The following is a 27,678-nucleotide window of genomic DNA, read 5'->3' on the forward strand; positions in this document are numbered from 1 at the left end:
TCACCTGGCACGGAAATGGTTGCGACCAGAGACCCGGTCATCCGCCGAGATCGTCGAGACCATCGTACTCAACCAGTTTCAGCGAGGTCTACCCCAAGAAGTGAGACGATGGGTTGGCCAGAACGAGGTACTTTCCTCCAATCATCTCGTGGGCCTGGTTGAATGGTATTGTACGGCAGGAACAGCTGAGCAGGCACAGAAGGAAAGATTCCCGTTCCCCAGACCTGGGCGAACCAGCGGACAGGGTAAGGCTGTCCCAACATATGAAGGGGGAAGAGAGCAGCGTGGGGCCATGAGGAAAGAATCAGAATCAGGCCGAGACACTAAGGGAAAAAACGGAAACCGGGACCGGGTGTCGAGGGGGTCTCCCCCCGAACCCCTATTATCTGTTACAATTGTAATCAACCGGGACATATTGCAGCCTACTGCCCTATTAAAGAAGAGCCAATGCAGTGTAACCTCGGTGAAAATGAAGATGATATATGGTATGCATGTCCTGTTGTAACCACTGTACTTGAAAGATCAAGAAACAAACATATGTGCAGGGTGAAGGTTGAAGGGAAAGAGGTTGAAGCACTGCTGGATTCCGGCAGTATGCTAACCCTGGTCGTTGCAAGCCTAGTGCTGAATCATAAACTGGATACAAGACAGGATATCAGTGTTACATGCATTCATGGGGATATCTGTCTGTACCCCACGGCCTTTGTGAGCAGACAAAACAGAGGACGGTCTGCTAGATACTTTCCTAACTTTGCGAAGTTAGGCCAAAAGAATGGCATATTTGAGAAGCCAACAACCCTAACCAAGCAGGAAGAAGCATGGGGCCTTCAACCAAAGCCAAGAAAAGAGGTCTCCCAGGGGCCAATATCACAGGTGCTAGTAGGGGAGGAGGAGGATGAAGTGGCAAACCTCGTTGATAACGAACAGCCCGGTACGAGTGGGGCTGGGGTCGATCTGAATCCAGAGGACGACGATCTAGAACCAGCAGACCTGGCAGGGTCCTAGACTAATTTCGGGACGGCCCAAAACCAGGATCCAACCCTGCAGCAAGCCAGAGCAGGCGTGCAGGTCGTAGATGGTACTCCCATAAATGATGGGATGATAGCTAATAGTTTTCCCCACTTCATCATGAAAAAGGGTTTGGTGTACAGAGTCTCGAAAATAGGGGTTGATGTGGTGGAACAGTTGTTGGTCCCCACCCGGTAACGGAGGACAGTACTGGATCTAGCTCATGAGCACATTCTGGGTAGACACCTTGGTATCAATAAAACCCGAGACCGGATTGTAAGGAGGTTTTACTGGCCAGGAATTCAGGCTGAAGTGGCTCGGCATTGTGGAGAGTGCCCGGAGTGCCAGTTAACAGCTCCCCGACCAGCTGTTAGAAGCCCGTTAGTGACACTCCCCATAATCGAAACGCCATTTGAGAGGATAGCGATGGATATAGTGGGCCCACTACCCAAATCCGCCAGAGGGCACCAATACATTCTGGTCATTCTATATTATGCCACTCACTACCCAGAAGCCACTTCCCTTTGGACGATGGCTTCCAAAAATATCGCAAAGGAATTAATGCTCTTGTTCACCAGGGTAGGGGTTCCAAAGGAGATCCTTACTGACCAGGGGACCCCCTTTATGTCCCGCCTTATGGCGGACCTTTGTAAACTGTGGCAGGTGAAACAGTTGAGGACATCGGTTTACCATCCTCAGACGGACGGGCTGGTTGAGAGATTCAACCGGACCCTGAAGTCAATGCTCAGGAAGGTAATCGATAAGGATGGGAAAAACTGGGATTGCATGTTGCCGTATCTAATGTTTGCCATTAGAGAGGTTCCTCAAGCCTCGCTGGGGTTTTCTCCCTTTGAGCTGGTATATGGGAGGCATCCCCATGGAATCTTAGACATCGCCCGGGAAACCTGGGAGCACCAATCCACCCGTATACTAGTGTCATAGAGCACGTCACGGCAATGCAAGACAGGATAGCCACAGTCATGCCCATCGTCAGAGAGCACATGAGACAAGCACAGGAGCACCAGCGGCACACTTATAACCGGCAGGCTACCCTGAGGGAATTTCAACCGGGAGATAAGGTGTTAGTGCTGATCCCCACGGTAGAGTGCAAACTACTAGCCACATAGAAAGGACCATATGAAGTACTGGAGAGAATAGGAGAAGTTAATTATCGGATCCGACAGCCAGGTTGACGGCCCCAGGAACAGATCTATCACATAAACCTGTTAAAAGCATGGAGAGAGAGAGAAACACTAATGGTCACATACCCCACACACACTCAGGAGACAGCCAAAGTAAATATTTTACCCACTCTGTCCCCAGCACAAGTACAGGAAGTAAAGACCCTGATCCAGAAAAACAGAGATGTGTTTTCAGAGATACCTGGCCGAACTGAGGTTACGGCTCATGATATCGTTTCCCTACCAGGGAGAAAAGTGAGCATGAGGCCATATCGGGTACCCGAGGCTCGACAGGCCGCAATTAGAGCAGAGACGGAGAAAATGTTGACAGCTGGAGTGATCGAAGAGTCGCATAGTGAGTGGTCTAGCCCAATTGTGATGGTCTACAAGCCCGATGGGTCTTTGCGGTTCTGTAATGACTTTCGGAAGGTAAATTAAATCTCCAAGTTTGATGCCTACCCCATGCCCCGAGTAGATGAACTACTGGAGAAAATTGGTAATGCTCGGTACATTACGGCCCTTGACCTGACAAAAGGGTACTGGCAAATTCCTCTGACCCCAAGGCCAAAGAAAAGACAGCCTTTGCAACACCTGACGGTTTGTTTCAATACACCGTCATGCCATTCGGCTTACACGGGGCCCCAGCCACCTTTCAGCGGCTCATGGACAAAGTCCTAAAACCGCACAAAGCATACGCCACAGCTTATTTAGATGATGTGGGGATCTGCAGCCCTGATTCGGAATCCCACTTACCCCGGGTACAGGCAGTGTTAGACTCCCTTAGAAAGGCAGGGCTCACAGCGAACCCTGCCTAGTGTTATGTGGGGTTAGAGGAAACAGAGTATCTGGGATACACTGTGGGAAGAGGGTTAATCAAACCCCAACGTAAGAAGGTGAAGGCAATTAGAGAATGGCCGAAACTAGTAAATAAGAAGCAGGTTCGAGCCATCCTAGGGCTTACCGGTTACTACCGGAAGTTCATCCCAAGTTATACCACAGTGGCCGCCAAACTTACCGACATGACTAGAGCCAGAGGGCCAAACATGGTCAAATGGGATGAAAGGGCCACCAAAGCATTTATGACATTACAGGAGGCTCTCTGCTGTAATCCAGTGCTGGTGGTACCAGACTTTGAGAGAGAGTTTGTGGTTCAGACGGATGCCTCAGAGGTCGGCTTGGGAGCAGTGCTATCCCAAGAGGTAGAAGGGGTGGAACACCCCATCCTGTGTTTAAGCAGGAAGCTGGAACCACGGGAAACCAACTACTCAGCTGTTGAGAAAGAGGCGGATCGGAGGGGGGGAGGTCGGATCTAGGGGGAGAGATGTGTGGCAAAGAAGGGGGTTGAGTGATAAATGGCAGATATGTGAGAGCAGAACTAATAAAAGGGCTCTGCCTGATCACTAAAATGGCCACCCCCATCAGAACTACAGATCACAAAATGGCCGACCGCCAAAACTACAAGTCCCAGAAGCAAGGGGAACCCTCAGAAGGTGGAGCCGACCCACAGATAAAGGGTCAAGAAAAACCAGGAAGAGGGAGAGAGAGTGCTGGAAAGATCTATGAACAATAGAGAAGGAGACAATAGAAATTGGCTGGATTTACCGTGTATGAGCTGGACTGTTTTGGACTTACCTGTTGGCGTTTGGACCTGGACCTACCGAGAACCCGATTCGTGTACTGAACCCTGCTATCCTTGACCTCGCCTACGGCCTGGGTGGACCAGGACGGAAAAACAAACACACAGGTACTGTCCTGTTCGAAAGAACTCTCATTCTTGGGTGATTTGGTGACAGTTTACCACTTAATGTGTGACAAACGCTCCTAACCTTGAAGAGGTTTGCCACATCCTATACATATCTATCTCTATCATTCCAGTATCCCTGCACATTGTAAATATGGTATTGGAACTGACCCTGTATAAAGCTTACTTCTTGTGTTCTTATTTCACATGTGTTTTTGGTATACCTTATGTTATTTTTATTACTAAATTGATATTGATTACTGCTTTTTGTGGTTTAGAGCTTGCAAGAAAGGCATTACACTGTACTTGTGCATATGACATTAAAAGGGAATTTCACTCAAATGATCTTTTGGTCTTTTTTTTCATTAGTCCACTGTTAATACAGTCCCAAAATGTTTTGCATGTCAGCAGTCAAGTTTTCAAGATATTGGATTTAAGAAGAAAGGTTTCTCCAGCCACATCATCATTCAACTTCTGATACATGTTTTGGGGCAGCAGGTAGCCTAGTGGTTAGAGCCTTGGGCCAGTAACCGAAAGGTCCCCGAGCTGACAAGGTAAAAATCTGTTCTGCCCCTGAACCCACTGTTCCCTGGTAGGCTGTCATTGTAAATAAGAATTTGTTCTTAAACTGACTTGCCTAAATAAATAAAGGTCATAAAAAATCATGAGGCATACCTTCCAAACACCAGCTTCGAGGGCATTATTATTATTATCACTTAAATCATTAAAATAATGATTTACATATTTTAATACAAACATATTTTGATAAATTTATTCATATTCATCCACAAGATATAGTCCCGACATAAATCAAGGGTTGCTACTGAAGCCGCCTGGTCGTTCTTTTTATTGGTTTGGTTGCCAGAGAAGTCTTTTTGTTCTGTATCTTTGGACGTGACCCAGTCGATAGAAATAAACATAAGAATTATGCTGATTCTTGATTTCAACTAGCTGAGAGAAGGTCTGTCTGTCTCATCCCGACATGTTCATTACTATGCGACAGCTGGAGATCGGATTTCAATATTGAAACAATTTTGTAAATGTCGGAGAGACTGACATTAAGGTTAATACAAATCTCAGCTGTTTAACTAAATGTTAATCTAAAAGAAATGTGAGATATCTAGATGCTTTTTATAGTGGAGATCATGTTTATAAATTGCCTGGCTGGGCTGATGAGACAGTGGGTTGAGACAGTATGTAGCTTGTGGGAACTTGTAGAATAGACACCGGCTGGAATGCAGTTTTAACCAATCAGCATTCAGGATTAGATCCAACCTTGTATAATATCTTGACAATTTGACTGCTGACATGCCAGGCATTTTAGGACTGTATCAACAGTGGACTAATGAAAATATCGTTTTTGAGTTAAATTCCCCTTTAAAATTTGAAACTACACACCTCTTAGTGGCCCCTTGTAGATGTGCAATGATCTGAAAGCAACATTGCAATAGGCTAACGTTACACATACTGTATCGATGATGATGATATTCTGTAGGCCTATTATTCAGCTCTAAATAGCCACTAGTGAGACTACATGAGATGAGACTTGGGACAGAGCTACCTGTGAAAATCCCGCCGCTACTCCCCTCCTCCAAAAACTGACTTCCGGACACCGCAACGTTGTTCCCTCCCTCTCCCGTTCCAAAACCAAACACTGATTAACGACACTCAGTATGAATTATGCGAGCGTACACGGTCGCTACCAGTGGACTTTCACTGCACGCACGTCCATTTAACGGATATCTGAACGTCTATTCGCCAGTGTCGGTTCTCGTGGACAGCATTTTGAGGATTTCTGAGAGGTCGCCGGTGGTTGGGTTTGTGAACTGAAGGTCCGAGAGGACTCCTTTCAACCGTGGCGGATTTTAATGACAAAGGAACGAACTGGGAGTTAAAATGACGCGAATTTGCAGGATGGAACATCTATCTCTTCTACTCTTGTTTTTATCGATGGGTAAGTTATATTTGAAAAAGGGTTGTCTAACGGTCTGATAATATCGTCATAATAACGCGTGTGCTGTCGTTTAGTGGGAACTATTAAATTGACATGCACACGCGGGCACGTTTTCACTTAAAACCTGATAAGAATCTCCATTGACAAAGTAATTAGTCAAATTAATTTAAAGGCAATGTTATCAACGGATTTTTACTGATCATGCTGTTCCTCCTAAATTAATTACACATGACTGAGTTTTACTAAAACGAACCTTTTTTTAAATATGTGAATAGATTTTCCCACGCCCAACTTCATCGTTACATGTAGGCTACGGTGGTTGGTCACAGGTGAGGGTGTGTGGCAATTTTCCATTTCACCTCCTCAAATCCTGGTCGAAACTTTTAATCGTTCAATCAAAGGAATACGAGCGAGAACTTTTTAATTAATTTAATGACATCAATTAAGTTGACAAGCCTTGACAATGGTCCAGTTACATGGAGGCACCATAACACGCGATGGGTAGCCGTCCAATTCGCATAGATCCCCTTGATAAATTGAACTAATGTAGTTGAACTTGGAATTGCGCACTGTCCACCACTGATGGACCTCTCTGTTATTATAGTCATTGGTTATCTTATCTCAGTGATCAAGGAAGAAATATAATTTTCGTTTAGTTGATCGGACCCATTTTATTTCACAACGGTGTGTCCGATTGTGTAGGATGGGGAGTGTGTGTGTCAACGTACACTTTGCGTCGCTCAGGGCTTCCCTGTGTTTGTGTGAGCGGCTGAGTTTTTAAATTGGTGTGGTACTGTGAGATTAACAAATGTTAACATGTCTCCAGCCTTCCTGGAGCAGGGGATGTGTGTGCCCTTGAGCCATTCCCGATGGCTTTAAAGGCGTCCGCATGCTTCCCAGCCGAAACCGTTCGGAAGAGTTGGTGCATATATTTAAACGATATTTTTTTTCTTCGGTTGTTACGGCACACGTTAGTCACAAGCCGGAGTCTCCCGACTTGTGACAGACAGACAGGTAGGGATTCTACAGGAAAGTCTGTCATTTAACGAGATGACTCGTATTCATACACTTTATTTTAATTGAACTACTTCACCAAACAGCTTAGTTAGATTAGTTGTGCACCGAACAAAAATGTAAACGCGACGTAAAGTGTTGGACACATGTTTCATGAGCAGAAATAAAAGATCACAGATATTTTTCATAGCACAGCTTTTCTCTCAAATTTGGTGCACACATGTATTTACATCCCTGTTAGTGATTGTTTCTCCTTTGCCAAGATAATATATCCACCTGACAGGTGTGGTATATCAAGAAGCTGATAAAACGGCATGGTCATTACACAGGTGCACCTTGTGCTAGGGACAATAAAAGGACACTTTAAAATGTGCCGTTCTGTCACACAACACAGGGCCTCATGTGTTTTGAGGGAGCGTGCAATTGTCATACTGACTGCAGGAATGTCCACCAGAGCTGTTGCCAGAGAATTTAATGTTAATTTCTCTACCATAAGATCCCATTTCTGCTAGATCTGAAATGTGGTCGGTGCCACTGTATGGATGGTGTGACACAATTACGAAGCCTAGGCGCACAGAGGTAGGCACACAGAGGTCAAATTGAGCTCCGTACTGGATCGCCGTGCACTTCTCAAATTTTGTAAGAATGTGGAGGGCTCCGTATTGACGTGAATGCTTGTGACGGTAGGGAGGTCCTGTATGAACACACACTGACTTCCATGACAACGTCCTTCACAACAGCTCTGCGCTGTTCGGCAAACTGCATGACTTCTGCAGAGGCCAAATCATTGTAAATACTGCACAGCCAATGCAGACGGCAGATTGACAATGCCTCACCGTTTAGCCGCCTCCATTGTCCTCAAGCCTGTCTCGCCGTAGACCACTTGTATGGCATCGTGTGGGTGAGTGGTTTGCTGATGTCAATGTTGTGAAGAGTGCCTTGTGGTGGTGGTGGGGTTATGGTATACAGGAATATTTTTAGCAAATCTTGACGGCGAGGAAATATAACCACTTTTCAGTGCGGCCCACCGGACCTTGTTGAAGACCGAATGCGGCCCCCAGGGCAAAATGAGTTTGACAACCCTGGCCTAAACAATAAATACATGCACACGACCCCAAACATGTTGATGACGTACTACTGCCCTAGCTCTCCAAAACCCTTATCTGTATTTATGGTTTTCAGCAGTTACATTTGCCCATTTGTTGCCTCCATGTTAACTACAATTCCTACGCTGTTTTAACAATTTTAGCAACATATGCTCATATGCCCCTTATCTTTCACATTGGCAAGAAATCATTTTCTGAGTAAAAAAATATGCACTTCCTGTAGCAGTTTTGCACAGATCAACAAGCTGTGTGTGCCTCCAGTTGACGAACGACACTTCCTCAGATTACAAACAGGTGTTCGGGATGCTAGACTGCTAATTAGCACAGGTGGCCACTTATGTCTTCCCTAAACAAGTGATATGGCCATGTGGGAACACTAAACCTAACTGGGCTGTCTCATATTGCCTGTTTACTCTGTGGCCCTCCGGCTGTTTGTTTGGATAAGAGTTGCATGGTAATATTAGTCACACTCCTAAGTGGTGTCCGACCAGTATAATATCCCTTCTCTTATGACGTAGGGTAAGTCAAAGCGATGACATCCCCAGAACCAGACTGTTCCAGCAATGTTTTATGGACCACCTTCCCTCAAACGTCTATTTCTCCAGTTCCTTGAGTGTCCCAACATGCTAGAACAGGAAAAGGGTTAAGTATACTGTATGTCAACAAGGTGTTTTGAAGTGATATGTTAATCACTAAGGCAGTGGTGTAGGATCATATTGGAATGCTGCCAACGTTACCATTAGAAGTAGAGCGTGATGGAAATGTTCTCAGAAGGCTTTGCTCTTTGGTTGTTCCAGTTGGGATGTAACAGGGACTATTTCTGGGCTGTGGGGTCGTTCTTTTGAAAGCTGCTGGTGCGTCGTCCCTTTGTTCTTGCCAAATGAGCTGACCTCTTATCATTTTTCCTGATACTGTTCTTTGGTTTGTGGTGTGTGTGTGTGGGTGGGGGAGCTTGTGTTGCTCCATGCTGGCCATGGCATGTGCACGCTCTTCCCCTCAGCCTGTTCAGACAAGCCTGGTGTGTGTGCATGTTTGCTGCTCTTTCCCCTATGCCCATCCAAACAAGCCTGTACTTTATATAGGTCTTCTCTCTCTAGCTAGAGTAAGTGGTCTAGGCTGTTCCCTTCTCTAGCAAGACTCTCTCTATGGGTGCATCTAAATAGTCTCTAGTGGCTTCCTTTCCTCAACTCCTTTCCTTCTACTCCAGTCTAAGAAGGTTACCATAGGCTTTGCTTTCACCTGTTACTCTGTCAGTGGGAATAAAGGAGACAAGGAGAGGAACCACTTCAGATTATTGATTCACCCGTTGAGTGCAGCGACGCTAAGGTTCAGGTGTCAATATGTGGGCCTTTTTATAGAACACACACCCACCCACACACACACTGTGGGTTTGGAATCACAGAGGAATCAAACCAAAGGTAGCATCTAAGTGTATATTTAACCTGACCTGTGCTAAATATATCCATGTATCTCAACTGTATGCGTATTGTTAAGCAGAGAGGCTTTCAAGAGATTAGCGAAGGAAGTCTGATGTGGTAGGAACGCTGTCATTGTGTGGGGGATTCTGCAGATGTTATGTATGCGGATCTGTCAATGACGTGTGTCTTCTCTCTAGGTGTATCCCATGCCAGGGTGGTGTCTGTGTCCCCTGGCCCTCTGCTCCGTGTGGAGGGCCAACCTGTCTCACTGCGCTGTGATGTCACTGACTACGAGGGGCCCAGGGAGCAGGATTTTGACTGGACCATGCAGCAGGCGGAGGCGGGGTCTATCCAAGTAATCTCCACCTTCGACCCAAAGTATTCGGACTTGTCGCTAAGCGACCGGGTGGCCAGTGGGGACCTGAGCGTGGTGCGGCTGGGGGACAGCGTGGTGGAGCTGAGGATACAGGAAGTGAGGTCTTCAGACAGCGCCACGTACCTCTGCAGTACACCCAGTACGGACTCTGTCTTCAGCGGGAACTACAACGCAGGGGTGGCGCTCAAAGGTGGGTCAGACACGAGTATGAGAGACTTATAGACTGTCTTAACCATCAGTGTGGAATCACCGTATATACATTTAGGAGAACTGTATTAACTTTAAACTAGATTAGTCAGACCTCCATTATGACTTCTAGTTTACATAGAGGCTGGCTGGGTTGGAAGACCCATACAGCGTGTGTGTGTGTGTGTTCATGTTCTCTTGTTGTGGTTTGTGGTCTATTGAACACTGCTCATATCCCTTGCTTACACATGACACGCTCTCTTAAGCTGGTGTGTTTGTCAGACCACACACACACGTGTGCGCTTATATACTGTATACACATGGACACAGCTGCACTTTCCTTAGATGGACTGGTTCAGGATCAGCTATGTAACTTTAACCCCAATTATGCTAATCTGCTTTGGGGAGGGAACCGGTTCCTAGATCTGCTGCTACTAGTGAGGGGTGATCAAGTGGTGATTTCACTCATGTTCACACACGTTCAGTCTTCCAACACACACACACTTGGAGAGCAGATTCCAGATGGGTGTATTTATCTCATGTCAAATGGGGGTTGTTATTTCTGTTGAGCTGACTGTTGCCCTGTTCTGAACAGTCTGTCTCAATGAGCTGAGGGAGAGGAAAAGAAAGAGGCTTAGTGGTGAATTGTGCTGACGAGGAGAGCTGGAACAGGTAGAGGGGTGAGATTATATTGTAAAGTCTTAGTGCTCTTGAACTACTAGGTGATTTTTAGTGCTGTTTGTAGCCATGCTGTAAAACAATGTTTAATGGTGGTGTAGTTGAACTAGTAGACGGTTTGTATACAAAGTACAGTAAGATCCATTGATGTAACACCATGTAGTGTAAATTAGTTTACTCTGGTATGAAGAGTCACATGTGTAGGTGAGGCAGTCTACTGACCTCTCCTATTGGTGTCTACGCAAACGGCATTCTCCACCAAAACTTTCGGTTTTGTGTTTGCTTGGCTCACTTGTCTATCTAATACATTATTTTCTTCCGGCTAAAGTGGCATTGACATGTATAATGTACATTGCATTTGAAAAGTATTCAGACCCCTTGACTTCTACATTTTGTTACGTTACAGCCTTATTCTAAAATGGATGAACTATATATTTTTCCTCAATCTACACAATAATGACAAAGCAAAAACAGGTTTTTACATTTTTTTTACGTGTGTGTGTATACAGTTGAAGTCGGAAGTTTACAAACACCTTAGCCAAATACATTTAAACTCTGTTTTTCACAATTCCTGACATTTACTAGAAGGTAAAGATTCCCTGTCTTAGGTCAGTTAGGATCACCACTTTATTTTAAGGATGTGAGTTGTCAGAATAATAGTGTGATTTTATTTCAGCTTTTATTTCTTTCATCACATTCCCAGTGGGTCAGAAGTTTACATACTAATTGAGTGTATTTGGTAGCATTGCCTTTAAATTGTTTAACTTGGGTCAAACGTTTCGGGTAGCCTTCCACAAGCTTCCCACAATAAGTTGGGTGAATTTTGGCCCATTCCTCCCGACAGAGCTGGTGTAACTGAGTCAGGTTTGTAGGCCTCCTTCCTTCACATGCTTTTTCAGTTCTGCCCACAGATTTTCTATAGGATTGAGGTCAGGCTTGGGGTCATTGTCCATTTGGAAGACCCAACTATTTTTTTCTGACAATTTGTTTTTGCTCCCGCCCTGAACAGACTGAATGCTGCTTCTGCTATGACAACTATTCATGATCCACTGAATGGCTTTCAGCACGTTCAACATTAATAATGGCTTTCCGTTGTGCGATGTTCACTTTCTCCGTACCCGAACACATAGACAGGAATATGTTTAGCTAGTTAGTTGGGGGGGGGGGGGGGGATTTTTAACTGAGTGTGACAGTGATTTGGCAGCTCCAGGACACTAAGTCAAATATCAAAGACTTGGTAGAATGGCAGCTTACTGAGCTTAGAGTAAGAAGGTTCATCAGAAAATGAACACTTCAAAGCACAGTATCATTCTTGTTTAGAGGCTGAGGGAGCGGGAGTGAGGAAGAGCGTAAGAGAGGGAGTGCGATGAACAGATGAACATTGCGAGAGAGCCACAGGCATACAGTCTCTCGCTCTCTTTCCCCTTTCGTTTCTCTTCTGTTTATTCAGCTGTGACGGTCAGAGTAAACAGGGCTTCTCTCTCCTCTGATGTGATTATCAAATCTAAACCCTCCTTACACATACTGTTGACAGCAGCACCCCCCATTACACCCCTCACTGACAGCCTAAACCGTGTGTGTGTTTTGGGGTGGTGGGGGGGGGGGGGGGGGCAGATAAGGAAGATGCGCATGTGTAAGCTTGACATTTGGTATTAATAGATTTTTCATGGATTATAAAAGCAGTAATGACTCTTGGCGATGAAGAAGAACGAACATGATGACATTTTGAGATGTGTTGGCTTACGGCAACATCTGTTAGCGTTCTGTCACTATGACATTTAACATGCAGTAAAGAACCATGTTGCTGTAGTGAAGCAGCAAATTAACGACGCTAGCCGTGTGTGTAACTCTGTCCTTTCCCTACAGTCATTGCTAACACCCTGAAGGTGGCCCCGGAGGCCCCAGAGCCCGTGGTCCCCGAAGGTGGCGACATCACCCTCTCCTGCAACGTCACCCGCCACTTCACTGATCCCACCTACCTGTCCGTCACCTGGTCGCTACGGAGACCAGGCATCCCATTGGTGGATATCCTGACCATTGGCCCAGATGGGGATGTGGTCACAGGAAGTGGCTCCGCCCAGCGCTATGCTGACGGAGGGCTCCGATTGGCTATTCGCAGAGGTGGGGCATTTGGATTGGTTGTTGCCGGGGTGACGCAGGCTGATGCAGGGATGTACGTGTGCACGGGGAGGGAATGGATTCACGAGGAAGGGGGTCAGTGGAAGAACATCGTGGGGAAGACTGTGGAGATGGGAGCTGTGGCAGTCACACCTACAGGTAAAGGGGATGGGGTGTGTTTTGTGTGTACTTTAGCATGTTGAAACATTCAGCTGATCCTAAATCACTCCCCTTTGACCTTAACCCCGAGATATTTGCAGATCTGTACGGTCTGGATTAGTATAAGCAGTGCGATTCCACAATATGGCTTCCACCTTACAGATGTAGGACCAGCTGAGAGAGTGGGATCTGGGGGATGGTTGTCGTTTCTATGGCCTCTACTTTGTTTTAGCCTAGCAGCATTTCTTTGTGTTGGAGAGGCTCTTGACCCAGAGATCCTTCTCAGCCCCTCCCCCTGTCAGGCCTTTATCCCTGGGTGTGTGAGGAACCCCTGACACACACACACACACAGTGGTTGCCTGGGACACCATCTCCCCTGAACCCTCTCCTGCATGGTGAGTGATTAAAATGGGGTGAGAGACTGAGGGACTAGCTTAGCAAGAAGACAACATGGAGGGACTGGGCCTTCCTTTACATGCTGTATCTTAGTACAGACTAGTGTAGCCATGCAGCCACTATTGACTGTCTACTGAGATGCTAAAGTAAAGAGGATTGGAGAAGTCTAACAGGGGCCTTTGTCCTGGCTCTCTTGTCTAAACATACATAGTGAGCTATAGTGAAGTCATCTCACCTACCAGATATCCCAGTCTCCCATAGTAGCAGTATCCAGGATTTAATTTGAGAAATATAAACCCCCCCCCCCAAAAAGGGTTTAGCTTCAGTTCAGTCTCTGGAATAATGAGTTGTATCTTGTTTTAATGTGATTTTCCTTGACTTTTCTTTCTATAGCTTTGAAACTCTTACCATTTAGCCTAAATCGTTCTCGGCGTATATTCACTTTTAATAGTTACCCATTTATACTTGACATTTTGTGGTTTCTAGAGCTTTTGAAATTGGCTTTTTTAATAAATAGTCATCCTTGATCTTCTATATGTGGGTCTTTCAACTTCTCACTGTTGGTTCTTTTGATCTGGATGGTTTTAATCAAGTTTTACATGTTGAGTCCCTTCTACTCCGTCTTCTCTTGATGTGAGTACTTGTATCTCCATATCCAACTGTGCTGGAGTGTTCTATATTTTCACCATATTGCTTCTACTTATCCAACCGGTCCAGTTCTACAGGTGTCTAGCAGTTAGGACCTAGGGGTTGTTTCCTTGTTTATTGGTTCTAACGGCAGCCATTTTGTCTTCTCCCTGTGCCTTCCAGCTCGTTCCCTGTCTGTTGTGGCCATGTCCAACACCACGCTCAACATGGACGACACCCTGACCCTCACCTGCCTGGTCTCCGCGGGTAACTTGGCCTCCCTGGCCCTGGAGGTCACCTGGCTTGTGGACGGACGCACAGCGGTTAGCCAGGACCGTGACGGGGTGGTCTCAAACGGGTCCCCCTCGGTGGGGCTGGAGCGGACGGGGCCAGGGGAGTTTAGGCTGGTGGTGAGGGGGGTAAGGGGGTCTGACAAGGGGATGTACTCCTGTAGGGTCCGGGCCTGGGTCGGAGGAGGAGGAAGATGGTACCAGGCTGCAGAGAAGACCTCCAACCCAGTACAAGTTCTAGTCACACAGATCAGTGAGTGAAAGTGCTGTTAAAATAGCTACTGTATGTTTTTCAGGTCTTGAAATGCTGTCCAACCAAGATTACCATATCTAACATACTATTAATAGCATTGGCCTCTCACTAGGCTGACTTTGAACACACATGCTTCACCGTGGCAGTACATCAGTGATGCCTTGTACTACAGAGACACACAGGAACGAACACACACACATCACACACAGGCACCCGCAGAGTGAGCCTATCCTTTAGTCAAGCCTTTTTTCTGACATACCTGCCCCCACAGTGAAAAATATTGATTATTCATGCCTGTTAAGGCCTAGCTAACTCCTTTCTCTGGTTTTACACCCTGTTTCGCTCCCTCCCTCTATTTAACCAGGCAAGTCAGTTAAGTACAAATTCTTATTTACAATGACAGCATGGTTGCTCTGGGACCTAAGCGGTGGTGTAGGGTGTAACTGTATATGACCTGACAGGTTCAAGGTGCCGTGGTGTCACTCATGCCATCCTTCAGAGTGTTTGGGTGGTCGTGTAGGGATTCATTAGGGACCACCGTAGCAAAACATTTTGCAATGGATAAGTTCATGTCGTCCCTCCCAGTTTGGTATAGATTTTCATGACCTTTTAGGCCAGTGGTTCTTAACTGGTTTTTCCTCAGGACCCAAATTGAATCGGGTTGTCTCAGTCCCGGCCCAATATTCTCATCGCGAAAAGAATCGACACAATACAATCTGGATTTTTAAATGTTATATAGATAGCACATGTATGACAAGGGAACAACATTCCAACCTCTTTCATTGTCATTAATTCAATCCTCCCCATATTCTTGATGAAGAATGTTAATGATGGTTTTAGGTTTCTGAACTTTAAATGTCATTAATCATTAGTTTTAAAAGGTACCTGAGGGGTGTCATAGCTGAGGGGCTACACCAGAAGTTGGTGGTTAAGATTGGAACGTACTGAGTGTAGGGGAAATGATCTCGTGGCAGGCATTGATAAGGGGAGAGAGCCATGGAAATAGTGATGAAAGGGGTCCAGGTCATGTTTAAGGGAGAAAAGTTTATGGTCCGTATCACTTAGTTTCCTGCCTAGCAATAAAGATACAATGTTTGTTCAGATGTGTAGGAGGAGACTCAGCATAGGAGAAAGGATTAAATATCAGTGCTTGTGTGAATGACTTTGTCTAATGCGGCTGTATTGGTCCTCTGGGAAGAATAAACTTGGTTTGCATAGTATCTAGAGTTTTTACACTGAAAATGAGAATCTAACAGTAATAAATTCACTGTTTTGAGACTTCCAAAATAGCATTGCTAATGGCGTTTTATATTGAAAACACTCTGAAGAAACCTCCTGTGACGCACATCCAGCAGTTGATAATCGCTGCTTTAGGCTACGTGTTGTATTTCTGTGTGAGGAAATGCCATAAAGTCCATTGGGTTAGCATGATAATAAGCAACCCCACTGCTCCTAGTGTATGAAACTATCTTAGAAATCAGATATTGAATGCGCCACACAGCAGCTGTTTGTGCTGCTGTGGGGTTAAATCTGCTCTGGAACTAGGTCTGCCTGGTGCTGGTTCTCTAGAGTCCCAAACCTGACGCTCCTCTGACACACACACACACACACACACACACACACACACCAAACGCTGTGCAGTGAAAATGGTCATGGAGGAAAGGAATGTGTAGCCAGAGGCCAGAGTGTAGGAGTTCCCTCTAGTACCATAGAGCCCTACACCAACAGACTCACCAACCATATGTATGTGTTGGTGGTTACTAGATGTCTGTTTTCTGTCTGCCATTGTGCATGTTGAGAGAAGTGCCCTGGGTTAAGCCTAGTGGGAGAGGGTCGTAGGCAAGGCCAGACATCAATGGAAGAGGAACTCTGCCTACGTCTGGAAGACACACATTCACACTCGCACCCAAATCCCATGAAATTCAGACCTACTACGCTGAGGAAATGGTAGTATACAGTGCCTTTGGAAAGTATTCAGACCCCTTGACTTTTTCCACGTTTTGTTATGCAACAGCCTTATTCTAAAATTGATTAAATAAAAAGAAATCCTCAGCAATCTACATACAAAGCAAAAAACAGGTTTTGAGAAATGTTTGCACATTTATTAAACATTAAATACCTTATTTACATTAGTATTCAGACCCTTTGCTGTGAGACAAATTGAGCTCCGGTGCATCTTGTTTCCATTGAACAACCTTGAGATGTTTCTACAACTTGATTGACCAAGAACCCAATGGTCACTCTGACAGAGTTCCTTTGTAGAGATGGGAGAACCTTCCAGAAGGACAACCATCTCTACAGCACTCCACCCATCAGGCCATTATGGTTCGGTGGCCAGATGGAAGCCACTCCTCAGTAAAAGGAACATGACAGCCCACTTGGAGTTTGGCAAAAGGCATCTAAAGACACTCAGACCACGAGGGAAAAAGATTCTCTGGTCTGTTGAAATCAAGATTAAACTCTTTGGCCTGAATGCCAACCGTCACGTCTGGAGGAAACCTGGCACCATCCCTACAGTGAAGCATGGTGGTGGCAGAATCATGCTGTTTTTCAGCGGCAGGGACTGGAGACTAGTCAGGATCGAGGCAAAGATGAACGGAGCAAAGTACAGAGAGATCCTTGATGAAAACCTGCTCCAGAGCTCTCATTACCTACAGACTAGGTTGAAGGTTCACCTTCCATCTGGACAATGACCCTAAGGAAACAGCCAAGACAACACAGGACAATCCAGGAGTGTTGGGACAAGTCTCGATGTCCTTGAGTGGCCCAGCCAGAGCCTGGACTTAAACCTGATCCAACATCAATGGAGAGACCTGAAAATAGCTCTGCAGCGACACTCCAACCTGACAGAGCTTGAAAGGATCTTCAGAGAAGAATGGGTGTGCCAAGCTTGTAGCGTCATACCCAAGAAGAATCGAGGCTGTAATCACTGCCAAAGGTGCTTTAACAAAGTACTGAGTAATGGGTCTGAACACTTACGTAAATGTGATATTTACGTTTTTCTTTGCTAATTTATAATCTAAATAGCAAAATACCCCATAATGCTTTGGGAGGGGTGACTATTTAATACATTTTAGAGTAAGGCTATAACCCAACAAAACGTGGAACAAGTCAAAGGGTCTGAGTACTTTCTGAATGCACTGTATGTAGTAACGTGCACGCACACACACTCTCTACAGGATACCTCCAACCACCATAAACCTCTGTCCAACAGTAGAGGTGTAGTATAAAGAGTTGGAAGTCACTGTGTCCTTCTAATCCCCTATGGAGCTATAGAGGGGGCTAGCTACCCTGGTGCGTCTTTCCTTGACTGATTGGTACTATTGTTTGACTCTAGATCTGCAGTCCATCACAACAATAGGTACTGTATGTCACAATGATGACGGAAGCATGACACACACCAGAGGTGGTACCTTAGTTGTGGAGGACGGGCTCATAGTAATCACTGGAATGGAATCAAAGGATTGGTAACATAAACATGGTTTCCAAGTGTTTATCATTCCATTTACTCCAATCCAGCCATTATTATGAGCCGTCCTCCCCTCAGCAGCCTCCTGTGGTTACACACGCATACACTTCATGAGCCATTCTTAAAGGTGCAATTTGCAGAAGTCCTGTTTGCTAATATTCTAATAGTTTGCCTAATTTCAGTTTGTGACAAAACAAGCAGTCATTCTATAATCACACTGTACCACCTAAACTGCTGTGAAATACCTTTTCAATAGCCCAAAGTCTTGTTTTTAGTTGTTTGAGGCTGTTGCATAAAACCGAGAGTAAAATATGCCAAAACATTCAATGAGGATGACAGATCTGTAACTCACATTTCTATGTGAATTTGGTTGAGTCGCCCAAAAAGTGACCTATTACAACTAAGTTGCTGTTATTCTTCCTCCATCCTACAAACCCCCCCTGTGGTGTTAGTGCTGTGTCACCTCTCCCATACCCAGAGTCACCATAGAGTTCAATGGGTTCTCTCCAGTGGAGGCTCCAGAGAGGAGGGGGAGGACCATCCTCAGTGAGTTTCATAAAAATAAACCGTTAAACATGAATGTTACACTTTTTTAGATAAAACAATACAAAATATATTCACCAAATCATTGATTAAAACGCATTGTTTTGCAATGGTCTACAGTAGCCTCAGCAGCACTCTGTAGGGTAGCACCATGGTGTACGAATGATTCACACCCTAGATCAGCTAGATGCAGGCAAGAGTGTGGAAGGTGGTATTGAATGTGTCACTCTCTCACCTTGATTACAAAAAATGACCTTGACCTGTGCACCTATGGTGACTTTCATTCATAGGCTAGGTTGTAGCAAACTCATGATGGGGATAGGGAAGATTTGCTTATCATGTAGTAGCCTAAACCTATCAATGTTACATTGAGCTGGGTGAATCCACCATACTGGAACAGAAAATAAGACTAATCATAAAATAAATTATCATTCTCCCTCATCATAAACAGCACCGACCACCTCTGGTTCTCTCTCTAAATCACCTTCATGTCTGAGTCAGGCTTCAGGATGCTCAGTGGCTGCTGTATACTGAGGGAGTGAAGGAAAAATGATGATGCAGGGTGGCGACTGAGTGGAGGAATGCACTCTGGGTCATATCTGGTTCAACACAGACACACACCACATGCTCAAACACCCCAGTGAAACCAGAGAAACCTCCGATGAAGGCCGGAGCTCCTTGGCAGTGGAGAGAGTCCTCTGAGAACATTCCTTGGAACATGCTTAGTCCCTTTTCTTTCTCTCTCGCTCTCCTTTTCTCTCGCCTCGCTCATCCATCTGTCTCTGTCTTCACTCCAGATAGAACACCTGCTTGCTCTGTCCTAATAATTAAATCTCCCCTTGGCATTTTGGTTTGTTGCACAGCATGTGTGTGTGTGAGACACACTAACTATATTAGGTGTGTGTGTGCAGACACATACTCTTGAGTGTGTTTATTATTTATTGGAACCAATGTTGAACTATTTTCATGAAATATACAGAATTTAATTAGTTACGTCTGGTTTGTGTGGTAGTCTGTATGAACAGGTGAACTCTAGTACGTTAGTAAACGTCTCTAGAGTTGAGATGGTCAGATAGTTCCCGTCTGTTATAAACGGATGTTATCTCTATGGTAACACACCCAAAAACTTAAACGGCGCAGAACTCCACACTCAAACGTCACACAGTGTCGCACTCTTAGCTCCCAGGGAAACATGGTGGCTGAAGTATATTGTTCCCTTACTGAACAAGGTCAAAGTACAACTCATTTTATGTTCTTACCAGGACTTCATACTGACGTAAGATTGGATGACTTATTTCAAACACAGGCCAGGCTGTGTTTACCGTTGACACTCCAGACCTGTACTAACAGTGAGTCACTCACCCCCCCCCCCCCCCCCCCCCCCCGGAGATATTTGGCAGTTAACACTGTCAGCTTGCCCCTGCTGACACAACCCTAAGACAGGTCTGATCCAAATCAATTGAAACACAAACTGGTTTTATCATGACTTTTAATCAACTGAAATGTCCTCCGAAGTGTCTGTCTGTTTAGCGAGTGTGTGTGTGGTTGTGTGTGTGTGCTTGTAGTTTATTTTTATAGGTTACACTTTTAAAACCTCTCTGGGATATTCGGGAAGGTAGCATCCCACCTCAACTGCCAGTGAAAGTGCAGGACGCCAAATTCAAAACAACAAATCTCATAATTAATATTCCTCAAGCATACAAGTATTTTACACAATTTTAAAGAAACTTCTTGTAAATCCAGCCACAGTGTCCGATTTCAAATAGGCTTTATGGCGAAAACACCACAAGGATTATGTTAGGTCAGAGCCAAGTCAAAGAAAAACACAGCCATTTTTCCAGCCAAAGATAGGAGTCACAAAAAGCAGAAATACAGACAAAATGAATCACTAACCTTTGATCTTCATCAGATGACACTCATAGGACTTCATGTTACACAATACATGTATATTTTGTTTGATAAAGTTAATTTATATCAAAAAATCTCAGTATACATTGGTGTTATGTTCAGTAGTACCAAAAACATCCAGTGATTTTTGCAGAGACACATCAATTTACAGACATACTCATCATAAATGTTGATGAAAATACAAGTGTTATGCATGGACTTTAGATAAACTTCTCCTTAATGCAACCGCTGTGTCAGATTTCAAAAACACTTCCAAAAAATGCACACCATGCAATAATCTGAGTACAGTGCTCAGACAATAAAACAGCCAAAAAGATATCTGCCATGTTGTGCAGTCAACAGAAGTCAGAAATAGCATTAGAAACATTCACTTACCTTTGATTTTCATCAGAATGCACTCCCAGGAATCCCAGTTCCACAATAAATGTTTGATAACGTCCCTCATTTATGTCCAAATACCTCCTTGTTTTTCACGCGTTTAGTACACAATCCAAAGTCACGACGCGCCGGCAAGTCCATGCGAAAGTTCAGTTGAAAGTTATATTACAGTTCGTAGAAACATGTCAAACGAAGTATAGAATCAATCTTTAGGATGTTTTTATCATAAATCTTCAATAATGTTCCAACCGGAGAATTCCTTTGTCTGTAGAAAAGCAACTTTCACATGAACACGCATCACGAGCTCATGACACTCTGCCAGACACCTGGCTCAAACAGCCCTTATGAGCCCCCACTTCACAGTAGAAGCATCAAACAAGGTTCTAAAGACTGTTGACATCTAGTGGAAGCCTTAGGAAGTGCAATATGACCAATATCCCACTATCTTCGATAGGGCATGAGTTGAAAAACTACAAACCTCAGATTTCCCACTTCCTGGTTGGATTTTTTTTCTCTGGTTTTTGCCTGCCATATGAGTGCTGTTATACTCGCATCATTCAAACAGTTTTAGTAACTTCCGAGTGTTTTCTATCCAAATCTACTAATAATATGCATATATTAGCAACTGGGCCTGAGTAGCAGGCAGTTTACTCTGGGCACCTTATTCATCCAAGCTACTCAATACTGCCCCCCAGTCCCAAAGAAGTTAAGACAAGCAAGCACCTAATCCTGAATGTGGTTAGTTTGTAGAACAGTGGTTGTCAACCCCTATGCTGTGCTAGGCTATACCCAAACCATGTCTGTTTTTCAATACGACCTTTCAAGTAAACAGAACTGTGGTTCTAGTTAGAGTGCGCCTGAGATAGCACCTCAGTCTTTAGCCACAACCACAACCCAGAAGTAGCTGTATGAAGAACATTTAATGTATTCTACATCTCTATGGTCCATACCAACCAGTTGGGAACCACAGCCAGGCTAATGGAAACCTAGTTGTGGTGTTCGGTTTCAAAATGTGCATTAGTCTTGTTTTTGTTGAGGGCCATTACCACCTTCATCAGAGCAGAGTAGTGTTCTTCACTGCCTGGTATCAGCTCTCTACTGGGTGGACTAGATTTCAGCTTTCTATTCCCTTAACAAATGGCCCTGGAACAGCTCTTGTCCTGTGCATAATGCCTCAGTTTATCCGGTCTTGGGTAAGTAGGGGAGGGTGGGTTTGTTATAATGTATGTTTCGTTCCATTTGTAGGCCATTAGCAGGAAATGTGTTTGAGTCGTTCTGCAATGCGAGTCTTCCTTTGGTCTATTAATGGAGCTACTGTGTGTGTGTGTGTGTGTGTGTGTGTGTGTGTGTGAGAGAAAGATGGATGAGGGGTGTGAAAGCGGCGGAATGGGCACATGGCTAATTGGCGGGGATTCTCTCCTCACAAAGGAAGGAGGATTTTTGCAGAGCTTGTGATGATCCTCACAGCAGTGTAGCAGATGGTGACAGTGCATGATTCAGCCCCTGTGACGTCCAAATGACACAACGTGGAAAACCCATGACCACACACACACGCGCTAATCGAGAGCAAGGAATGTGTGTTCCCTGTTCATTGGAGCATAAAGGGACAATCTGTAGACTAAGAGGTCTGACTGAGATACCAGCCCAATCACCTACTGAGACCCAACACACACTCCGCCACTGACACTTAACATTGATACACTGTGTGTGAGTGTTTGAGAAGTCTGATTGCCCCATTTGCGCGCACACACTAGGAATGGGGTTTAGAAAAAATGTCACTATTTGAATAGTATCATGAATTTTTGTCATATCATATCTATATCTAGATTTTTTGCTTCAGTTTTTAACCTGAGCACTGCTGTGGGAAGGAGAGAGGCTGATGCTCTGCTGAGGGACCAGTGAGATGGGAGCTAGCGAGACGAGTACCCAAGGCAACCCGACTACAGCCAAGACAGGCTAACTTGTAGAAGCAATTTTTCATCCCATTTATCAATACCTGTCTGGATTACAGGAGCCTAGACGCTACCTAGCCAGCTATTGCTAGTTAGGCTAATTGAGGCCATATGCTGTGCTTTCTCCCCAACCTGTTCAGATAAGACCGCCTACCTGTTGGTTATTGTTGTTCTATCTTGCACTGCATTAGTGAACTCTCATTCCACTTGCTACACATTGAGCCTCTTTGCTGCTTTGATTGGCCAACATAACCAACAAGCTACACACGTGAAGGCTAACAGTACTTTATGGGGCACATGTCATGAATTACATTAAAGTTCGTTTTTATTAAATTCATAATTTGAAAGGTCATGGTATAACAATGTCACATGGACTCTCTCACAAAAAATGAGTACTCCCAATTATTTGAATACTAACGCCCGTTCGGGTATTCAGATAACCGTGCACATCCCTAACGCACACACACACACCACCCATTGGATTCATGGCTACAGATAGGGAAGAGCTCTGCTCACCACTACCTTAGTGGCTGTGAAGTGGCTTCCAGATTATTCCTTTTTAACTAACTGGTCTGGTTCTGTGTACAGCAGGAGTCAACATGTTACAATACCCTGAATGCACTAAGGTGGATGTCACCATGTCCCTTTACTGACATTTAGTCTATTTATTAATGTTTCTCTCTCTTCTCCCCCCCCATCTTTCTGTCCCTCCCTCCAGAGCCTAATTTCGCAGTGACCCTTACCTCCTCGTCGACCCCGCAGGTCACAGGTGACCCCACAGAGCTGGCGTGTCATGTGACCAACATCACCCACTTCCTTGCAGGGGGCCGACTGGGCGTGACCTGGGAGTACACACCACTTCCTGGTCCACCTGGCGACCGCCTGACAACCACACAGACCACCCTCCCTATTGGTTCCCTGGATGCCCACGGCAACCTGAAGTCTGGGACGCTGTACCGTGATAGGCTGGAGTCTGGTGCCATCGTTCTGACCCGAGTAGAACCGGATACATTCAAGCTCCGCTTCCTACGCACACAGGTAGGTGTGTGTGTGTACCTCAAGCACAATCATTTGTTAGACAGACAAGTTTGTGTTAAATCAAGTGCCGCTAAAAATGTGTGTGTGTACCGTCAGGACGTGGACATGGGGGCGTATGCGTGCAGTGTGACAGCGTGGACTCCCTCTAGGCAGGGTGGAATGGAGGAGGCAGCAGAGTTCCTCACCCCCCCTCTGACCATCCGATGGGAACCCAAACGTAAGTAGTGATGACGCTCTCATATCATCTCGCTTGTCTTCTCCCTCCTTCCTTTTTTATTTATCTTTTGATGAAACCACCTGAATATAGCAATGTTGCTATTTAATACATTTGTCATTCTGCTATGTTCATTTGTTTTCTATGTGATGTGTTTGAGGTAATAAGGGACGTGTGTTCTGGATGGGAGTCCAAGCTAGAGGATGTAAAACATTACCATGTAACCATGGCTTGTTTCATGTTGGCTGCTCAACAAACATGATAGAGGAAGTCGAGGCTGCAATGTATGTCTGACAACAGGAAAGCCTGTACCATGGCACACCACAAGTCTAGGGCACACACACACACACACACACACACACACACGGATGCATCAGTCTAACATACCAGAGATGGTGTCAGTCAGTTTGGCGTGTGAGTATTTGTATTTATTATGGAGCCCCATTAGTTCCTGCCAACGCAGCAGCTACTCTTCCTGGGGTTTATTATGGAGCCCCATTAGTTCCTGCCAACGCAGCAGCTACTCTTCCAGGAGTTTATTAAGGATCCCCATTAGTTCCTGCCAACGCAGCAGCTACTCTTCCAGGAGTTTATTAAGGATCCCCATTAGTTCCTGCCAACGCAGCAGCTACTCTTCCTGGGGTTTATTAAGGATCCCCATTAGTTCCTGCCAACGCAGCAGCTACTCTTCCTGGGGTTTATTAAGGATCCCCATTAGTTCCTGCCAACGCAGCAGCTACTCTTCCTGGGGTTTATTAAGGATCCCCATTAGTTCCTGCCAACGCAGCAGCTACTCTTCCTGGAGTTTATTAAGGATCCTCATTAGTTCCTGCCAACGCAGCAGCTACTCTTCCTGGAGTTTATTAAGGATCCCCATTAGTTCCTGCCAAGGCAGCAGCTACTCTTCCTGGAGTTTATTATGGAGCCCCATTAGTTCCTGCCAAGGCAGCAGCTACTCTTCCTGGGGTCTGTCAAAATGAAGGGATTTATACCATTTTAAAAACATTACAATACATTCACAGATTTCACAACACACGGTGTGCCCTCAGGACCCTACTCCACCACTACCACAACTACATTACAAAATCCATGTGCACGTGTGTGTATAGTGCGTGTGTCTGTGCCTATGTTTGTGTTGCTTCAATAATGTGCATTTTTTTCTGTTTTTTAAATCTAATTTTACTGCTTGCATGGGTTTGGTATTTTATTAGGATCCACATTAGCTGTTGCAAAACAGCTCTTCCTGGGGTCCATACAAAACATGGAACATGACATAAAACAGGACAAGAGTAGCTCATGGACAGGACTATATACAATAGGGAGGGTGGTCTACTTGATGTGGAGTAGAGTTCCATGTAGTCATGGCTCTATGTAGTACTGTGCGCCTCCCGTTGTCTGTTCTGGACTTGGGGACTGTGAAGAGACCTCTGGTGACATGTCTTGTGGGGTATGCATGGGTGTCTGAGCTGTGAGCTAGTAGTTTAAACAGACAAGCTTGTCAACACCTCTTACAAAAACAAGTAGTGATGAAGTCAATCTCCTCCACTTTCAGCCGGGAGAGATTGACTTGCATATTATTAATGTTAGCTCTCTGTGTACGTCCAAAGGCCAGCCGTGCTGCCCTCTTCTGAGCCAATTGCAGAAGTCCCTTTTTGTGGCTCCTGACCACACGACTAAACAGTAGTCTAGGTGCGACATAACTAGAGCCTGTAGGACCTGCCTTGTTGATACTGTTATTAAGAAGGCAGAGCAGTGCTTTATTATGGACAGACTTCTCCCCATTTTAGCTACTGTTGTAAACTGTTTTGACCTTGACAGTTTACAATCCAGGGTTACTCCAAGCAGTTTAGTGACCTCAACTTGCTCAATTTCCACATTATTTCTTACAAGATTTAGTTGAGGTTTCAGGGGTTAGTGAATGATTTTGTCCCAAATACATTGCTTTTAGTTTTAGAAATATTTAGGACTAACATATTCCTTGCCACCCACTTTGAAACTAACTGCAGCTTTTTGTTGAGCATTGCAGTCATTTCAGTCGCTGTAGTAGCTGCTGACGTGTATAGTGTTGAGTCATTTTTTCAAAGCAGGTGGCATGACATTGGTAAAGATTGAATTAAGGGACCTAGACAGCTGCCCTGAGTGACAGCTATGAGTCCTAGTTTCCACTGTTGATTTGAGTCTAAATAGTTCTCAACAGTCGCCCTTCGGCTTCCAGATTCTCACAAAATAACCTTTTTACACACACTCACCCAAACTGAACTCTGTGAACCAGGACTACAGACAAAATAACCTTTTTACACACACTCACCCAAACTGAACTCTGTGAACCAGGACTACAGACAAAATAACCTTTTGACACACACTCACCCAAACTGAACTCTGTGAACCAGGACTACAGACAAAATAACCTTTTGACACACACTCACCCAAACTGAACTCTGTGAACCAGGACTACAGACAAAATAACCTTTTTACACATACTCACCCAATCTGAACTCTATGATCCCCGTAAAGCAGGTTAGATGATGGCGATCTAGTTTAAAAGCTATTGAATAGCGATGAGGATATACAGTAGGGAGTTTGTATTTTTCTCCCACTTCTAGTTCTGACTGTCTTCCTCTGTTTCCTCCCAGCAACTCTGGGAATCCCCTTCTCTCTCTGTTCATCTCTCAATCTCTCCCTCTTTGTCTCACTCTCTCTGTCCATCTTTCTCTGCAGAGCTCAGTCAGTGTCTTTGTCCATTCATGAAGTCTGGACTTTCCTACTGATGGTCAGTCCCTGTGGCTACTACTGACAGCTGGTTGTTAGGTTAGAGTAGCTGTGGTTGCAGAGCGTCTGACTGTTTACTGTCTGTCTGTAGTCCTGGTTACTCCCTACCACTCTACTAGCTTCAGGCTCTATCTTGATTGATTGCACTGCTTCCCTTGCCATTACCTCGGTACCCGGCCCACACTATCACACAAATCCCAGTTGCTCTCATGGTCCTTGATTTAGGTTGCGCTCCAGGCAGCTTTCTAAGTCATAAAGTCAGTCAGATTGACTGACTCACTGATTATTAATTGATTGATTGATCTGTCTCCCTCCAGGTCCATCTCTAACCGCCGTGGCACAGCGTGTGCGTGAGGCGGTGGCGGGCGGAGCCACTTTTGAGATGAGCTGTACCATATCCCTTGTGCACTTACAGGACCCGGGCTACTCTGTGCTGGTGCAGACTCAGGACAGTGTGGACTCTGCCACTAGAACCGTCCTCTCTCTCAGTCCTGACTCTGTACTACAACATGGAGGGGCTACAGACCCTAACCGCAGGTACACACACACACACACACACACACACACACAGTACTGAGCAGTATGTATCATAAGATGAATGAAGTTGTTGTGGTATTACTAGTGAGCTATGTTGAAAGTAAACTGGGTTCTGGCTCCCAGGGACAGCCTGGTTCTGACTAAGACGGGTCCGGCTGAGTTCCGCTTCCGTCTGGCCGGCGTGCAGCAGGCTGACAGGGGCTTCTACTGGTGTGACATCACCGCCTGGACCAAACAACCAGGCCAGGCCTGGACCAAAGCTGTCAGCGCCAAGTCCAACAAGGTCCAGATCAACTTCCAGGAGACTGGTATGAGGATAGAACACACACTCTGACCACCACTGAGTTACATACAATATCTTCTGT

The 27,678-nt window shown here is 45.1% G+C and overlaps 1 protein-coding gene across 3 annotated transcripts in view; it reads left to right on the forward strand.

Moving 5' to 3' along the window:
* Positions 1–5,507: 5,507 nt before the first annotated feature.
* Positions 5,508–27,678, forward strand: part of LOC110497062 (prostaglandin F2 receptor negative regulator) — a 43,342-nt gene continuing 21,171 nt past the window's right edge. The window contains exons 1-8 of one of the 3 annotated variants that reach the window (XM_036952024.1): positions 5,508–5,884; positions 9,620–9,988; positions 12,529–12,939; positions 14,146–14,505; positions 23,474–23,793; positions 23,890–24,010; positions 27,094–27,313; positions 27,437–27,621. In XM_036952024.1, the coding sequence (XP_036807919.1) occupies positions 5,827–5,884; positions 9,620–9,988; positions 12,529–12,939; positions 14,146–14,505; positions 23,474–23,793; positions 23,890–24,010; positions 27,094–27,313; positions 27,437–27,621 (2,044 nt within the window). In that variant the 5' untranslated portion in view covers positions 5,508–5,826. Of the gene's footprint in view, positions 5,885–8,415; positions 8,524–8,612; positions 8,647–9,619; positions 9,989–12,528; positions 12,940–14,145; positions 14,506–23,473; positions 23,794–23,889; positions 24,011–27,093; positions 27,314–27,436; positions 27,622–27,678 lie in introns of those variants that run through there. The other 2 variants (XM_036952025.1, XM_036952023.1) reach the window with 2 other exon arrangements.

This window comes from Oncorhynchus mykiss, chromosome 18 (assembly GCF_013265735.2).
Source record: "Oncorhynchus mykiss isolate Arlee chromosome 18, USDA_OmykA_1.1, whole genome shotgun sequence".
Taxonomy (NCBI): Eukaryota; Metazoa; Chordata; class Actinopteri; order Salmoniformes; family Salmonidae; genus Oncorhynchus; species Oncorhynchus mykiss.